Source organism: Nematostella vectensis, chromosome 3, assembly GCF_932526225.1.
Source record: "Nematostella vectensis chromosome 3, jaNemVect1.1, whole genome shotgun sequence".
NCBI lineage: Eukaryota > Metazoa > Cnidaria > Anthozoa > Actiniaria > Edwardsiidae > Nematostella > Nematostella vectensis.
Window position 1 is genome coordinate 2,740,881 of NC_064036.1, and position 17,612 is coordinate 2,758,492.

The 17,612-nt window shown below is 44.1% G+C and overlaps 1 protein-coding gene and 1 long non-coding RNA gene across 4 annotated transcripts; one reads left to right on the forward strand and one right to left on the reverse strand.

The window, feature by feature from the left end:
- Positions 1-254: 254 nt before the first annotated feature.
- LOC5513851 (peroxidasin) lies at positions 255-13,444 on the reverse strand. Of its 3 annotated transcripts, XR_007307298.1 has the most exons (16): positions 13,129-13,444; positions 12,936-12,979; positions 11,597-11,774; positions 11,228-11,436; positions 8,991-9,113; positions 8,160-8,360; positions 6,597-7,265; positions 6,127-6,271; positions 5,378-5,698; positions 4,841-5,061; positions 3,377-4,516; positions 2,152-2,433; positions 1,951-2,016; positions 1,115-1,481; positions 490-792; positions 255-407 (listed from the first exon to the last, which is right to left on the reverse strand). XR_007307298.1 is itself a non-coding variant. In XM_032383404.2 (15 exons), the coding sequence occupies exons 1-15, from the start codon at positions 13,152-13,154 to the stop codon at positions 555-557; spliced, it is 4,230 nt and encodes a 1,409-aa protein (XP_032239295.2). In that variant the 5' UTR covers positions 13,155-13,444; the 3' UTR covers positions 255-554. The 3 variants fall into 3 exon arrangements, 2 of the variants coding, with proteins under 2 accessions (XP_032239295.2, XP_048581153.1); XM_032383404.2 differs by having other exon boundaries at positions 255-792; XM_048725196.1 differs by lacking the exons at positions 11,228-11,436; positions 11,597-11,774; positions 12,936-12,979; positions 13,129-13,444 and having other exon boundaries at positions 255-792; positions 8,987-9,116.
- A 13-nt stretch (positions 13,445-13,457) lies between these two features.
- LOC116619081 lies at positions 13,458-14,803 on the forward strand. The gene is made up of 2 exons (XR_004296508.2): positions 13,458-14,370; positions 14,548-14,803. It is a non-coding gene; the product is annotated as an uncharacterized LOC116619081 (long non-coding RNA).
- The last annotated feature ends 2,809 nt before the right edge of the window (positions 14,804-17,612 follow it).

Sequence of the window (17,612 nt, forward strand, 5' to 3'; positions counted from 1 at the left end):
CTTTCCTTATCACGGGACCGCGCCCTAACCCCTACTTCCTACCTACATCACCATCCATGGCTGAGAACACATTGCATCTTCCCTTTCCTTATAACGGGACCGCGCCCTAACCCCTACTTCCTACCTACATCACCATCCATGGCTGAGAACACATTGCATCTACCCTTTCCTTATCACGGGACCGCGCCCTAACCCCTACTTCCTACCTACATCACCATCCATGGCTGAAAAAACATATTGCATCTACCCTTTCCTTATCACGGGACCGCGCCCTAACCCCTACTTCCTACCTACATCACCATCCATGGCTGAGAACACATTGCATCTACCCTTTCCTTATCACGGGACCGCGCCCTAACCCCTACTTCCTACCTACATCACCATCCATGGCTGAGAACACATTGCATCTTCCCTTTCCTTATCACGGGACCGCGCCCTAACCCCTACTTCCTACCTACATCACCATCCATGGCCGATGACACAAGGCATCTACCCTTTCCTTATCACGGAACCAAAATCCTTACCCTTAGCACCCGACTACCTACCTACCTACATCACCATGGATGAACAGTTAGACACACGATAAGCGTTGGCCTCGCAACAGCAATCCTGTTATTAGCAGAAGCGATTCTGTAAACAGCGTTAGCATTTGTTTCTTTTCTCGTTTTTATCATGAGCCCATAGTTTGGCAGATCGGGGAGCCGAAATTGCCAGTTTCTTACAGCGTGTGCGACATCTAGAGAAATCCATTTACTCCTGCGTGCGAGGTACAGGGGAGCACTAACAGCCAACCTGCAAACATACACCATCATCATCATGATCATCATGATCATCATCATCATCATCATCATCATCATCATCATCAACATCAACATGTTGGTGAGGACGAGTGGTCTATATGATTATGCACAGAAAGCATGTCAAGCGCAGCAGGAAAATAATTTCCCACAATCTTCTATTAGTGAAAATGATCCTACCTCCATATAAACGTCCGAATGAATAAAAGAATACAATTCCACGATAATGATGCCTAACATGTTCCAGCGTATAAGAGTCTTAAACAACAGCCTCCTGGTCCCTGAACCTTGCCACATTACACAAGCCTACTTCTTACCTGGCATCGACGTCACTGCCCACACCCAAGTAGTTTTCATGCCAGGGAATGACTGACGTCGTATTATCCGAGTACCAATCGGTACTTGTTACTTGGTATACCTCTAGGTTATTAGACGGAATCTCTTCCTGGTTGACCCCCGCGCTCAGCCTGGCGTCTACCAAATACAGGAAAAGCGACGCCGAGTGCACGGTCGCACTGCGAGGGATCTTCCTGGTGTCGAATTTCACCAGGAAGCGGTTCGTTTCCTCCCCGGAGTGCTTACCGGCGAACAGGTACTCGCTGTGAGGGGTGTTCGCGTATGGGCGGTTGATGGTGACGCTACCCGTGGCTTCGAAGGCGATGGTGAAGTCCGTGGGATAGCGCTCTGGAACCAGGTTTGATAGGTAGGGAGCCATTAGTAAGGTAACGTCATAAGAAATCTACGAGCACAGAACCAGTCCACGCCACCCTACCACATTTCCCCTCAAGGCACCTGTCGTCCTGGTATGGATACCCGGTTCAAATTATGAGTATTGGTATTTCAGGTAAGCCAAGGGCGGACCCAAGAGATCCAAAAAAAAGGGGTCCGAATCAAGTGTTTCAAGAAAGGGGGGGGGGTAGGATTTATTATTCTTCCGTGGATTTCATTATATTTCTCGTTATTTTCAATAACCTGAAAATGGGTGAGGGGGAGGGGGGAGGGAGAGGGCGGAGCCGGGCCCACCCTAGATCCGCAATAAGCGAGTATGACTTGGTGCAACATCAGTGACTATGTTGAGGATCATGTCCCAAGGCATGTAGGTAAGGATGTTGTCGTCAGTTTGCATGATTTATATAATTGTGCTTACACTTACCACTACACCTCAAGGACGGTTCATCTGGAACATCTTGTATTGACGGTACCGAGGGCTGAGAAGGCACTGTAAAGTATTAGGCAGAAGGTTAAAATTAATCCAGTTTATGTGAATGTCACTATTAATCAAGTTCTGTGACTTTCCGGCTGTTCCTCAGTCACATTAAGAGAAACTCGAGGCATCAACGGAATTCCATTTTACCTGGTCTAGGGATATCAGAGCAGGCAAACCGGAACCGGAAGTCCTTGCATTTTCCACTTCTCTGTTCTTTATTGCGGCAATAGACACCGAGTAATGGCTGACAATGGACTACTTGTCCAGACGTCTCGACCGGTGACCCATCTGCCAGCTCACACTGGATGTCCACAACGGATTGGGGGCAAAGGGGACTACCAAGAGACACCGCCCAGCTACCGGTCACTGTCCGGACCGTGTAGGACCACTCGGACCATCTCCGCGAGGATGGAGGACTGACTGTGGGATCTTGTGAGGTAGAATGTGTAAGAAAAACAAACCGTTTAGATAAAATACTTACATTTCAGAATTGTACACGCAGTTTGGTTAAGTTGATGGAGGTCTGACAGTATCGTGGCACCGTTATGAATATTGGGGACATCCAATTGCCTTGAAGCCCGTTGATCCGACATGCGTGACGCGTGGTTTCGTAGTCTATGAAACATTATGCGAATGAATGTTCATCTCAATAGTAAATTCAATCCGCTTGAATCACAGTGAATTAAATCCATCCCGCAACTAAACCAGCTCAATTCTATTTCTAAAGTATCCATTAATGCAGTACGGTACAGAGTGTTGAATATTAAAAACAAAACAAAAACAACATCGTCACGAAACTCGTCACGAAACTCGGATCGGATTTTAACAAAAGATAAAACATACTGCTTGGCGGGGCATGTCCCCAACGCCCCTCCCCCCTGCTACGGCCATGCTTGGCATGGCATGTCCCAACGCCCCTCCCCCTGCTACGGCCATGCTTGGCGGGGCATGTCCCAACGCCCCTCCCCCTGCTACGGCCATGCTTGGCGGGGCATGTCCCAAACGCCCCTCCCCATGCTACGGCCATGCTTGCAGGGGCATGTCCCCAACGCCCCTCCCCCTACTACGGCCATGCTTGGCGGGGCATGTCCCAAACGCCCCTCCCCATGCTACGGCCATGCTTGGAGGGGCGTGTCCCCAACGCCCCTCCCCCTACTACGGCCATGCTTGGCGGGGCGTGTCCCCAACGCCCCTCCTCCTGCTACGGCCATGCTTGGCGGGGCGTGTCCCCAACGCCCCTCCCCCTGCTACGGCCATGCTTGGTGGTAGTCCTTAACCACCAACGAAAATTTACGATTCGAAGAAATAGCAAAGCATGCAAAGTTTTTTACCCCCTCCCGTACTTGAGATTTTCACACGAATTTTATCTCACCTGGTACTCCAGGTGGTCTTCCATTGTCTTTCCACTTTGTCAAATCTATGCCAGAAATTCGCGCACACGCAACGCGCAGATCACTTGAGGATGGCGCGCGAAACGCGTCCCTTTGCACTGAAACTATCCCAGGCAGATTATCGCACATCACGCGTGACAGCGAGATCTTTTTAATCTCCTCCAGCTGTTCTTTACCGAAAACGCCGTTGTTCTCGTACCAAAACCTGTCCCCATCCCGTAGCCTTCGAAACTGAGATCTCAGTATACACAAAAACGTCGGGCCCACCGAGGCACCCTTGACCGGGTTTTCCGCAAGCCCGCTGACCCACAAGTCAGCGAACTCAACCGAGCCGTTATAGACTCTATCCAGAATCTGCCTTGTGACTGGATCCCTGATCTCATCACGTGTTTCCTCGAAAATTTCTGCGTGCGTAAGGTTGCATTCGCGCCTCCAGACGCCATAGCCTGGCAACCCATGGTCCCGACCTCGCTGGATATTCAACGCCGCGAGGTCAAACCCATGCTGCGACTCCGGCTGCTGGAACAAATGTTTAGTCAGCCCCGCCGCCAGCTCCCTATCCACGTCCTGTGAGAAATTTGCCAGCAGACCCAACAAAAACGGCTCAATGCCGGTACTCTGCACGAGCTTATTATTAAAGAAAGCATCAATTAACGGAACATCAGGTCCAATAGGATCAAAGTTGGCATTAAGGCGGGAAAACGATGGTCGCACGGTGCTATGCCCGAATCGGAACGCAGCGGTCGCGAAGACATTCATGATAGTAGGGTTCACATTCCTGTAGCCCGTGTACTGAGGTATGGCATCTGGACCAAGTATCTTAGGGAGAAACTCGGTGTAGGTAATATGCTGTAGTTCAGCACCTACGATCTTCCTGGCTTCCTGGTAGATTGTGTTGTCGTCCCAGTGGCGATTTAGCTCGTAGAGCTGCCTGGCGATCCTGTTATGCTCTCGCACCCACATGGTGTGCATGGAGGAGAGAGCAACTTGTTCGTTCACGCGGAAGTCCCCCGCGTCGAAGCATCCGCCAAAGATCTGGCAAAGGTTTAGCGGTGGTTTCAGAGTGGTCTTGATATAGGGAAGGAGGTCTGGGCTCGACGTGCGCAGATAGCCCTTTTTACCTGGAATAACAATAGATGAATAAAGATGGTTGAATAGCAGCCTAGCCCAAGATATTTTTACCGGGTTCCCTGCCCTTGGATATCAACCGTGAGGCAGCTTGAGGTCTGGGACGAGTTTCCCGTGACCTTTCAACCATTATCAGCCACAGAAAGCAGCGTAAACCGCCTGGGACTAGGCTCACAGGTATTTGGCACAAAAGAATATATCGCAGCTGGAACTGACTTGATTTATCATGAACATTAAATGCTCTAGAGGTCTTCTTTTTACTGGGATACCTGTTGTAGCCCAGTCATAAAATGCAACTTACTTATAATATAACTTACTTATATAGTTGCGCAGATTAACCATGGTGGCTAGAGACGACCCGTAGATCTGAGAGCCGTCGATGAATGACGTCACTGTGTTTAGCTGCTCACGTGGTCTGACGTTCTTGTCGTCACTCTGACAGGCTGCTGCTGACCGGGTAAACATGGTGCAGCCGTCACCGTTAGGATACATAATGGGAAAACACGGAGACTCGTAATCCTCGGATGACCCGTCACAGCTATACAATGTAAGTTGAGGTGAGCCAGAATAAAAAAATATATATATATATACCAGTAGGGACGTAGCGGTGCCCTCTGGTTTTCTAAATGCCTCTGTTTGGTGTCTTACTCCCCCCCCCCCCCCCTCTCCCCAATATTTCGAGGTCTGCTAATGCAATGTAAGCGCCAAATCAAAGCATATAAGGCGGGAAGGACTGGTAACGTACTATAAAATAAATAAGACTGGTACATAGTTGAATGCTTCTGCATAGTCTATCCTGATGAATGAGTTCTTTTTCAAGTTCAACCGTTTGAAGTTACTGATTAAAATCTTACTTGGGTAAAAAGCACTTTTGCGCTCCCTCGCTCTCCGCCGTGAACGTGATATCATGATCCAAGAATTGTCCCCACTGCATCAGCATATGCGAATACCCACTCTCACCCGGCTTGGCCCGTCGGCTGTGGATAAAGAACTCTTTGCTAATAAAGTGGGGGGAGGGGAGGGAGGGGGCAAAAGGCTGGTCCGGGAAGCCCACAGGGTCGGAGAGTCTGTTGTCGTCGTAGTAGACTGGGTCCGACATCCGGGAGAATGGAACTGGTGCTGAGCCCCAGAGGGGGTTGTCCAGGTTGTTGCAAGTGCCATCCATGGTACGGTACCTAGGGGCAAAACAACATCCTTTTGGGAACTGAAGCAAACACGTTTCTGGACGAAAGAACGGCAAACGGAAGTACATGATTTTTGCGTTCATTTCACCGGCTAACGGATTTCATATTGTAAGACTGTGTGGTAGAACAGAAACGTTCTTTCATTGGATTGGAGCAAAAACTTTATAAAGAAGTAAAACTTTAAAGTTATCCATTTAAAAAAAAATTAATTGAATAGAAATTATATGCGCGGGAGCTCTGTGATGAGCAAACGTGACATAAAGGTGGGGGGGGGGGGGGGGCAAGACGCGGGAGCCCTGTGGCGAGACAAATGGAGGAGAAGGATGTGCCATCTTCTATTCCGCTCCGGTAAGGAAGTAGAAAAGCGTTGCCTGCGGAGGCTAGGGCTGGCTTAACACGAGTCTGATTATTTCTCTCACCTTGCATTAAAGCGGGTGTCTGAGCAGTTCACCTTCCGATGGGTGCAATTCAATTCACGAATGATCTCACTTAGCTTAGAGGCAGATGCGAGGGAGCTGGGACCTAACCTTATGGAGACATCGGATCGAGGTCGAGAGCTGTTACCTGTAAAACATAATAAAATCGATGTTTTAGCAAGTATATACCTATTCTATGCAAACATTTTTTTGTCTATGATATGACTTAGCGCTAGACGCAAAGCGCACGGCGGACCTCGTAGACATACCATGCATACATCTTTATGACAAACAAAGATATACATACTTACCCTATGACAAATTATGTTTTATGTACTTACCCTACGGCAAACTATGATATACATACTTACCCTACGGCAAACTATGTTATACATACATACCCTATGACAACTTATGTTATACATACATCTCTATGACAAACTATGATTTACACACTACTACACACTACTCACCCAGCACCCGATTCACGACGTTTTGCTTGATCCTCTCGATCACTTTGCTAAATTTCAGATCCGCACTTGAGATGCGGCGAGCTTCCGGCGAAGCCTGTCGGAACATCCGATGCAGCCGGAACTCGGCAGATCCCTTTCCGCCTCGCCATCGATCCCCTTTCTTAGGTTCCCTCGCATCTATATCTTTACTAACTCCCTTCAACGAAGACTCTACGAAATCGTTTCCAATGTATTGTGGCACAATGGAAATAGCCACAGTCGCTTCGGCTGTTCGTGAGCTCCGACCTCGGACTACGGCTCGAACTCGGAGAACCTTCGTGAGGTTACCGAGCGAACGCAAACTTCTCTCGATCAGTAATTTTCCTGTCTTGGTATCAAGCTTAAAGTAGTCCGTTCTCGTGCCGAGTCGATACCGAATGGTTGCGTTCTGTAGGTTCCGCGGTCTGTAAATTTTCAGCTGCAAGATTTTCTGCCCTTTTAATATCGACACGGGAACAATTACCGAGTATTGTTTTTTTGTGAACCGGAAACGGGAGCCGCGTTGCTGCGACTTTTTCTTGCGCACGCGCACTGTAACGTACGCCCGAGAGTAGCTGACGTCATTTAGGCGAGCCTGCACGTGGAGTCGGTATACACCAGCGGTTGGCCTCCTTCTGAGCGTGATGGCCCCTAGAAACGAAAAAGGAATGAACATTGAAATGTGATGGGATCGCATGGTGCAGTGTGGATGGCGCAGTGACCAAGTTGTGATCAGCTTGCAGTGTGGATGGCGCAGTGACCAAGTTGTGATCAGCTTGCCGTGTGGATGGCGCAGTGACTAAGGTGTGATCAGCTTGCCGTGTGGATGGCGAAGTGACCAAATTGTGATCAGTTTGCCGCGTGGATGGCGCAGTGACAAAGTTGTGATCAGCTTGCAGTGTGGATGGCGCAGTGTCCATGTTGTGATTAGCTTGCCGTGTGGATGGCGCAGTGACTAAGGTGTAATCAGCTTGCCGTGTGGATGGCGCAGTGACTAAAGTGTGATCAGCTTGTTGTGTGGATGGCGCAGTGACCAAGTTGTGATCAGCTTGCCGTGTGGATGGCGCAGTGGCCATGTTGTGATCAGCTTGCCGTGTGGATGGCGCAGTGACCAAGGTGTGATCAGCTTGCCGTGTGGATGGCGCAGTGACTAAGGTGTGATCAGCTTGCCGTGTGGATGGCGCAGTGACTAAGGTGTGATCAGCTTGCCGTGTGGATGGCGCAGTGACTAAAGTGTGATCAGCTTGCCGTGTGGATGGCGCAGTGACCAAGTTGTGATCAGCTTGCCGTGTGGATGGCGCAGTGGCCATGTTGTGATCAGCTTGCCGTGTGGATGGCGCAGTGACCAAGGTGTGATCAGCTTGCCGTGTGGATGGCGCAGTGACTAAGGTGTGATCAGCTTGCCGTGTGGATGGCGCAGTGACTAAGGTGTGATCAGCTTGCCGTGTGGATGGCGCAACTCATTAATTTGAATGCCCCAGATATAACCCATAATTGTATAAAGAGTGGATTAAATTGACAAAATATCATACCTAGATACCATACCTGTATTTGTATCGATTGCAAACAAGCCCCTCTTGCGCGCTTGTCCGCGGCTATTGACGGATAGTATGCTGTACTCCATTGAATGTCCACCAGCCTCGGTAGTTGCTCGGACACGCACGAGTTGCCTCCCTACCGGAGACCGGGCGTAGATAGTCGCCTTGTACTGCCTCCTGGTGAACGTAACCGGCACGTGTGGGATTTCTGGGGAACACACAGATAGATTATGAGGTGTACCAAACACTATTATTACACATTGTACTCACTATGTCGATTCTGATTGGCTAAGAGCACTCCCTTTGTTTTGAGAATCACTCAATCTGAGGATCTTCACTAATCAGCTGGCAGATTAGTGATTCTACGCGCGCAATGTATCTTGGGCCTAGGGCGCGAAGATACGATTGTGAGAAAAAGCCCTAAAGAATTTTTTTAAGACAAAGATTTTGCACAGCCGAATCGTGATTCTATTATATATATGTTCAGTATATATATGTTATATATATGTTCAGTAGCTTGTGACCTCCACAACTTTGGTGTTTTTTCTATCGTTATCATATGAAGAATGCTGTTGACGTGAAGATATTCGCGCAAAATCAAAAGAAAAAGCTGAAGTGCTGCGCGCGCATGCCAAATGCACCCGAAAAAGGTTCTACTCATAAATAAAATCAGTCAAGGTAAAAAGAGTTTAGACCTAAATAATCAATCTAGTTTAGGCTTAAGGACCAAGCTCTTGCTAGCTGTAATTTATAAATGCTTACATTAAGTCGACTAAGATTTGTGCTGTTGGATTAAACAGCAGGCTGTTTCCATCTTAAAGAGAAGTTGCGCACCTACTTGTGCAATGTCTTCCGTCGTTCAGCAGTCTATACCCTGCTTGACATGCGCATTTGTAGCTTCCAGGAGTGTTGACACATTTACTTTCACAGCCACCATTACGTTTCTTACATTCGTTGATATCTGTGAAAAGAGAACAACGGTCTGCTATCCCTTTTTTTCAATGTGTAAAAGCTATGTTGCGTTTATGGAAAATTTTGAATACAATCGAGGATAAGATAATCACCATCAAATCTTATTTAATGGGTTTCGTTACTGTTTTGGGATACCTGTGGGCTTAGAAGGAAATGAAACCCCGAGGAATGGAAGAAGAATGAGTTAGATGAGCGAGATTTTGACCGAAAAATGGGGCGAGTGCAAAAAAGACGGTTTTCAATTTATTAAAATAACCCAGTACATTGTTAACCTAGTGTCGATCTACTAAGTATTCTACATTTGTTAAAAAAGGCAAGCGAATCTGAATTGATCTTTGATGTCGGAATGAAATGTTTATCCTTGTTTGTTTACACTATAAAATCGTTATCAAAGTGACACTTGTGAATTTTATTTGCTATAATGACACTGTCGGTAAAGACAATAAGGTAATATAACAACTGTCGGGCATATAGCTACTACGTTACTTGAAAGGCCGAGGGATGGTAATTAACACTAAAACTAAAATCTTTAAAAACCCTCGTAATAAGTCTGCTAGCCCTAACTAAGACCCTGACACTTGGGCACCCTATGCTGTATCAATTCAAGCTTGTGATTACGTACATGGCACGGCCCCGTGGGCAAATCCTAGCTATGCGCTGAAATATCATTACTGCTACGTAAAGACGACTTGATAAAGTGATAACGCCATAAAAAGTACTGATAGTAATAGTAAACAATGAAAAAAAAAAGAAAATTCGAGGACATGGCCAAGAATCGAACCTCTTCCATATCCGGTAAAATGCGAAAAAAGTAGACCATCTTCCAGACATGCGCATAAACACCGTATGGCAGCTAAAGCTTTACGGCTAGGCTGGAGATTTCAGCCCCAGCACCGCTATCTAGCGAAATGTACAACACAAAGTAACCTGAGATGACCGCGCATTAATGGGGAGGCAATAACCAGGATCCCAGCCCTGTCTTAGTCGGTTACGCCACGCACAGCTCGCTGAGATATAGACTGAAAATTATCGGGGTCTTTTTGCCGCTTGTGTCTCTTGGGAATGGGTTAGTTGCTATAGTAATGTAGTGATGCCGTCATCATGTGCAGCACACTTTAGGTCTACATTGCTGGCTTTAGCCTTTTGTATTTCCTTGTCCAGTCACGCACGTGCATATGTCATCTTTTGTGCCCAGGGCAACAAAAGCAAGCTACATTGAGATCCACGCAATCTTAGATGTTTTGTGTTCTTAGGTATTAGAAAATACTGTGAATAAACCTTTCGTAAGGTACTCTCCTCGATTTTCTTAGGAGTATTTCAGATTCTAGAGTTCATAATTTTCTTGGCGCAGGCATCGAGTGCAGGGGTCTCAAGGCTAAATATTGCGTCCAAAATCATTCGATTTGAAGAGACTGAATGGAGTTCACGTTAAATATTACCAGTTCTTTAACTCTGATTTTCTTTCAGAATCGAAAAATATTGCGATTTAGAAATAAGATACACCCAAAATCGAGGTAAGTGCTTTCCAGGCAAGCTTTGATAAAACGAAAATTCTAGTTTATTACAAAGTGGTTCAGATGGTTTTATTAGTGCGTCATAACAAAATGTGTCAATCTCATTACGAAGTGCTTCAGGTATTACAAAGTGCGTTGGTACATTCCCCATATAAAATTTCCTTGAAAAGCCTATGGATGATAATAAACCCTAAAACTATCTTCAAAAATCCTGGCTACGGGCCTGCCATCCTCACGGACCCAGGGCGACCGGAAAGCGGGAGTACGCGCAAAGACGTGTTATTGGAACAGATAGTGCTACTAAAATTGCGGTTTTATAAGACAACGGAAAGATTCATTGAAAGATTCAGGTTTGCTTGCCCTTTCTCAACAAATATAGAATACTTTTTACTCACTAGGTCGAAAATTTACTTGGGTTATCTGAATAGATTGAAAAATGTCGGGCATATAGTCCATTGAGGACCTTTCCCAACTGTCCGGTAAATAGCTACTATGTTTAAAATAAGTCACTTTTGGAACAAGTTGAGAAGGTTGTTTGATAGAGGTTGATTGCTTAGTAACTTGGTTAATTGACCTCTTCTACACACACCTGCTGCAGTGTAATAAATCCTGAATCCTTTGCCTTTTTTTGTTTTGTCTGACTGGAATCGTACCCAGACTTCCCGGCTGTATGAAGACACGTTACTGGGCCGAGTTTTTCCGCAGAAGGCTATAGAGTGTGCGCCTGGTGTCATTTGGTCAGCGGTACGAAACGATAGCCGACGCGAGCTGACGACTACAGAGTTTTCGCGACATTTCCTGCGAATGGACAAGCATCTGCATCTTCAATCATCATTGTCATTACAATCATCATCGCCACCCTCATCATCGTCGTTATTATCATCAATCTAATCATCTTCATCATCGTTGTCACAATAATCATCATCAGTCGTCATCATCATCACGACATATCACTCACCCTTCTAGGGAGCGCGGCACGTGGAAAGCGGGATGAAAGTGTAGATGGACTAGGAATCCAGAGTTCACCTGAATCTTCCATATGCAGCGCTGCCACGAAGGGTAGCTTTTCGGGAAGCCTGAGGATTCGATGTAACCGCTGTGCCCCGTGACGAGAACGGCACGGCGAGGGCAGGAGTCTGGTGACAAGCAGGAAGCAGTTACCAGGACTGGACTGGCGAGGAAGGGAAATGGATGCTGACCCCCCCGACCCCCCTTAATTGAAGATTTGGTTATCTTAGGATGGGAGATGTAGTCGGCGTCTTGAGTTTATGGTCTCATGCTAGCTCAACAAACTTAATTGTCAGGTCATTCCTCCCTTGCATCAGTCTTCTTTTCTACGATCTTTTTAAAAGGAATTAAAGAAATAATCCTCATCCATGGGATCATCTCCCCCCTCCTCCCCCCCAATCCCAAACCCCGGGAGGTACTCCGATAAAAACAGACGGGGGTGATAATCGGCAAAACAAATTTTAACCCTAAGGAATAGCAAATTGAGTGTGGTCGAAGGAATTTTTACCCCTAAGTCGTACAGAAGTCGTCGTATCTGTGACGTGAAAGACAAAAACGGTAGAGGTAGAATCGGAAAAACACCGTTTAACACCCAAGGACTGAATAAAAGTCCGAAACGTTGGTATATTTTGTGACTCTGTTTTGGTTCTCCATTTTAATCCTTACACCCCCTAAGGAATAGCATTTGGTCGAATTTTACACCCTAAGAGAATCGAAAAAATCTCCAAAACCCCCTAAGGGATAGCAGTTGGTCGAAATTTTATACCCTAAAAGACAGAACGATCACCCCCGTCTACTTTTCTGGAGAGTCCCCCCCCCCCCCCACTTCCCCCCCCCCCCCCCCCCCCCTCCAACTTCGAGAAATCCATGAATACATCCCTAGTAAATGATTATTATCGATTATTTCAGTTTCGATATAAGCACGGATCTGACTCAGCTTTTTGTTCGACCCCAACTCGACCTTAGGCCATAAGACTGTGTCAGCGCTAGTTGGGGCTCAATTGATGTGCCTTGTGAAGTGCATAACGGTTTAACACAAGGTAAACGCCACGCGATTTGTCTATCATTTTTCTCGTCATTCAAAGATCTAATCTTTTTGTAGTGTAGCCATATGTTTGCTACAAAGTTGAATATGATAAAAACCAAAGTTGAACGCTGTTGAATCCACAGCGAGAATACGTCACTTAGCCAGCCAAGAGACGTGACTACCAACACATAAACACGGCATCACATAACACTAGCTAAACTTTGCTGAGGGTTAATGAGGAGGCGATTGGTGATAATCATACCTTTAGCGAATACAAGGGTAAAAAAGCTTGCCCCAAAAATACATCTGGAAAAAACAAAAGGTATATATACGTAAAAATCAGTATATAGCGAGTCCTGATTTCGCGCGGGGACGAATTTTTTAAAAGATTACCAACACACGCGCCATCGCTTAACGCCAACTCATGACGCAAGATGTAGAATTGATATACTTACAGAATGAATCTAATGCAGCACTGCATCACTTTGTCGAAACTTGTAAGGTCCCCACGCGATATTTTCCCACACTCGAGGTTCTCTTTATGATTATAGGATAGCGATAGACTAGAGGAACCGACTTAATTCAGAGCCAACTTTCTTTAGCTTTGTTTCTTTTCCGGTGTGGTTAAGTGTGCCTTTATGCCCCCTACAGGGATGAATGCTGGCAACAGCTTATAGTTTCCGTGCCAGAGTCAAAGGAATATAATAGCGGTTCAATGAGTAAGAGCAGTGACAAATGTTATCTGCATTGTAAACAACGCGAACCCTTACTCGCCGGCACCGGAAACGAACTCTTGATATCATTTCTATCAAGATCAGTTACCAGGTTAATTATTGTTTATTAACAGTACCATATTTCCTGCGTATCTGTAACACACTGAAATCCAGAAAGCTTGAAGATTTTCAATAATCACCTGAAAATTAGCGCCCTTAATGGCCTGTGTAAAATGCGCAAACAACCACGAGGCAGAAAACATTGTATACATTGAAATTTATTTCAATGTATACAATACATATACAATGAACTACTGCACGATAAATTCACCAGCGCTGAAAAGGCAGAAAAAGCGCAATAACATTTCCGCGGTTAGACTTTTCCGGGAAATGAAATGATCATACATTCTTAAATTATCCGATTATCTTTTTCCTGCCTCGTTTCATGTCATGATTTTTCATACCGCCGCCTTCGTTCGGAAATCACCTCGCTATATAGTGAATAAGTTTGTATGCTGGATTTAGCAGTTATGTCATAAAAATAATTGCAAAATAAACCCTGGTATATAGGACGATTCTATATTTTGCCATAATTTTTTTTAGAGAAACATTATTGCAAAAAGTTAACATTCTCTTTAGAAGAAGTTAACTGCAAAATTCGCATATACGTGTACACCCGTATCCAGTCTCTGGCTGTGATGGGCTACCTGTGTCTTGCCACCTGCCCTGTGAGTACAATCACGCGCGTAAAATAAACATTCATCAATCCTTTTCAAAAACAGACGCATTTTCGCAGCTCGACCTCTCAGACAAGAGCAGCTTTTTCTTGTTCTCCGAAAAGTTCTCTTTTCTTCTTGCCAACTGAAAGGCCTAAGCAGGGGGATTCTGGGATTATGATTGTTCTTATAGCGTGTACCGGGACGCTTCTTATAGCAATCTCAGTACTCGCCACCAGTCTCCCACTTAGCAAGCTTCTGACGGGCGGTAAGTGAACGAATGCACATTGTCAACACGCGAAGAAAAGGATATAATATATATAGATAAAAGGGTAGGACAAAAGAAATAAGGCTAAAAAAAAACAAGTTCCCCAGAAATATGCCGGCTTGTCAGCGCGTTTCTGAACTTATATGACTTTGATATTGAAAATTTGTTTGTTTTCAGCGGCTGGCACCTTCCAAGTCTCTGTTTGCTGTTAAGTTGAATATATAGAGCCAATGGACGAAAAGCATGTAGCAGACGCACTTGTTTGAAGGGGACAGAAAGTTTGACAACACTTCGCATATCAACATGTTGCAGTTGCCAGCTCTTGTAAAATAAAGAGATTCCGTAAAATAGTGTTATACTTCTAAAACTTTGCAAAGTTGATGTGAAAATGTTCAAATGAACACAGATAGATAATAAAAATGTCAGCTGGTTACTCGCGTCTTTTTTTGTGTGTTATTGAGAAAAAAAAAACTAGACCCTGCGCACAGGGTTGACTGGGATGCCTGAAAGATTTTACTGCCTACTTTGGATATAATATTGTTTTTTATTGTAAACACTGATTGGGGCAAGAAAGGTAAGAGCATCATCTCTTCAGGTGTGGGGTGGACTTGAGGTGTGCTCCGTGAAAGTAGACAGGGCTGATTGTCCTATCTTCAAATACTATCCCCACATCAGAGTTAGCACCGAAATAAGATTAAGTAAAGCTGAGAATGTGTTTTAAAATTGTTATTTCTTAAACATTTCGGTTCACTGCCCTCAATGTGCTATCACTTAGGGGTATATTTATTTTAACACCCAATGTAAGTCCTATTGTATTAACAATATAATTTTATTTTAAAGCATTAATTTATTGATGTAAATTACAAGTAAACAACATTTATTTATTTTGAAGTCAAATGAGAGGGCTATAGAATATCGAGACTTGATTGAAATTTATAGAGCATAAACATGTTTTCAAGATCAACAACACACTACAAAAATATTACAAATCTCTAGATTTATTGAAAATATTCCATAAAAATAAAATGACATTCAAACACAGGTAACCCAAGCACTCGGTTTGTATTATAGTACGCAAGAGAATTCGTATAGTGATGAAAACAAACTGGAAAATTAAGGAAAACAGATTTCATAGTGGACTCACTTTACTCTTGTCTCTTGGGATCTCTCCTGAGTACTATGGGGCCGTTTTACTCGTTCCCCTTTCACCGCCCATACAAGACGAGTGAGTAATACTATTATACTACTATACACATATTACTCACTCGTCTTATGTATGACGGCGGTATCCAAGCTTTCCAACAGTGCTTTGCGGTCCCCACTTTAAATCCCACGTCGTTGTGCTGAAGCCAGCACAAGTTGATGTTTGCTTGTATTTTTCATCAAAAATACAGCTATGAGTATATTAGGAGAGTGTCCCAGGACATCATGAAGTCTTTTGGGGCATAATTGAGTGCTTTGCTTATGGATATTTGCAAGCAAAGGTCATGATGATTTTTCCTTGTTTGGCTTTGCCTGGATGAGAAAAAATTTTTCTAATGAATCACCACAGCTCTCCTTAATGCTGTCTTTTCTGAAACCAAATTGATTCCAAAATTGTTTTTACACTGCTATTCTGGGTCTGTATGACCTGAATTTGATTAAAAAACTATCTGACTTTGGGGAGAGGAGTGTTGACTGGCCCTCGTGAATTTTTCCCTGGATCTCCCAGAATGCTTTTCAATCCGTAAAGGCATCTTCGTGGTTTTACAAGCCTTCAAGAAGTGGACATTGTGTTTTGAGGCCATGGAAATGAACCTGGAGGATCCGAATAAAGGTATCTATTTGTGTCTTGAGCTGTGTTTGCTGATCTCTCTCCCGTGTTGTATTTTGAGCGTTTTATTGAGAGGGGTTATTCTGCTTTTCTTTCCTTGTTCGATTTGAAATTTGTCAAAGAACCTGTGCTATTATTTGGCTTAAGAGTAGTTGCCAACACCTTGGTTGGATGCAAATTTTCAAGACCATTTATCCCTTAGACTGATCCCTGAGTATCTTCATCTTGTTGTGTTTAGTTTGCATTTATGAATTTTTTGGGTTGTGGGTACTTCCAAAGCCGGTACAGGCCGGTTGAGGGGTCACACAACCACAAGAAAGCGACAAAAACAGTGCAAGGTGAGTTTCGGACGACGATTTGTATTGTCTATTGAGGATATGACAGTTATTGGGTTATTAGAATGCGAGTGCTTTACTTGGTAATCGATCAAATTATTTGAGCATAACACTTTGACATTCTTCTGAATTGATTGTGTTGAAATATCTTGATTGTGTTGAAATATTTCATAAAGGCTTAACCAATATCGTGTTGCATTTGTCATATACTGATGAAGAAGACCGTTCTTGTCTTTATATCCTGTGCTCTTAGTACTAAGAAGATACATATCCTTAGAAGATACAGCAACTTTTTCAACTTACAAGAGAAATTTTCCTTACCGAGGATAAAAAACAAAAACAAAATTCAACCCCTTTTGCCAATATGTATTGTTGTTATTGTCTGCTTCTTGCATCTCATGTGTTTATTTTTTTTTCAACTAATTGTGGAAATTAGTCAGATTATAGATGTCTTGATGAAAAGATCGTTTTGTAAGAAATTTTACTCTTTTACGAACCAGGGACTACCAGAGGGCCAAGATGAATGCTAAAAACTGGAAGACATTAGAATTGAAAACCATGTCTTGAAAGATAACAGTAGGGAGTTCTTATTCACTAGTCATTTGGAACCCCCACACACATGGTCCCAGGAAAGGTGGGGGATTAGACTTTAATAAAAGCCTGTTTCCAAGTTAAGAGTCAAGAACAGTCAATACCACCACCCCTCTTTATATATTCTGGTTAAAAAGTAATCTAAAATCCAACATTAACCCCTGACTTCCCCAGGACCATAAGGGAGGGGGCTAAAAATGACTAGGGCATTACTATGTAATTCAGAAGTACACACTCAATAGGTTTTTTTTTTAGAACAAGATATTTATATTATATAAAACTAAAAACAAACTTTTGCTTTTATAATAAATCTGTAAAGAAAAAAGTTTTCTATCAACCTAAAGATAATGGGAAATGGGATAATTTAGGAAAGTACTGAGTATAATTATCACATTATTGTTATTATATTTTCTTTTCAAACATTTAAAGAAGAGTCATATTTCTTCCTTTTCCTTTTCCCTGTTGACTATTTTTATGCAATTGATGCTCTTTTCTATTTCCCT

Excerpts from the sequence above, each read along its gene's own strand:
- LOC5513851 (XM_032383404.2), bottom strand. The coding sequence starts at position 13,154 with ATGCAGTGCTGCATTAGATTCATTCT. Across the intron at positions 8,361-8,990 it reads CGACGGAAGACATTGCACAA|AAATCCCACACGTGCCGGTT; the intron begins GTAGGTGCGCAA and ends TGTGTTCCCCAG. Across the intron at positions 1,482-1,950 it reads ACCGTCCTTGAGGTGTAGTG|AGCGCTATCCCACGGACTTC; the intron begins GTAAGTGTAAGC and ends ACCTGGTTCCAG.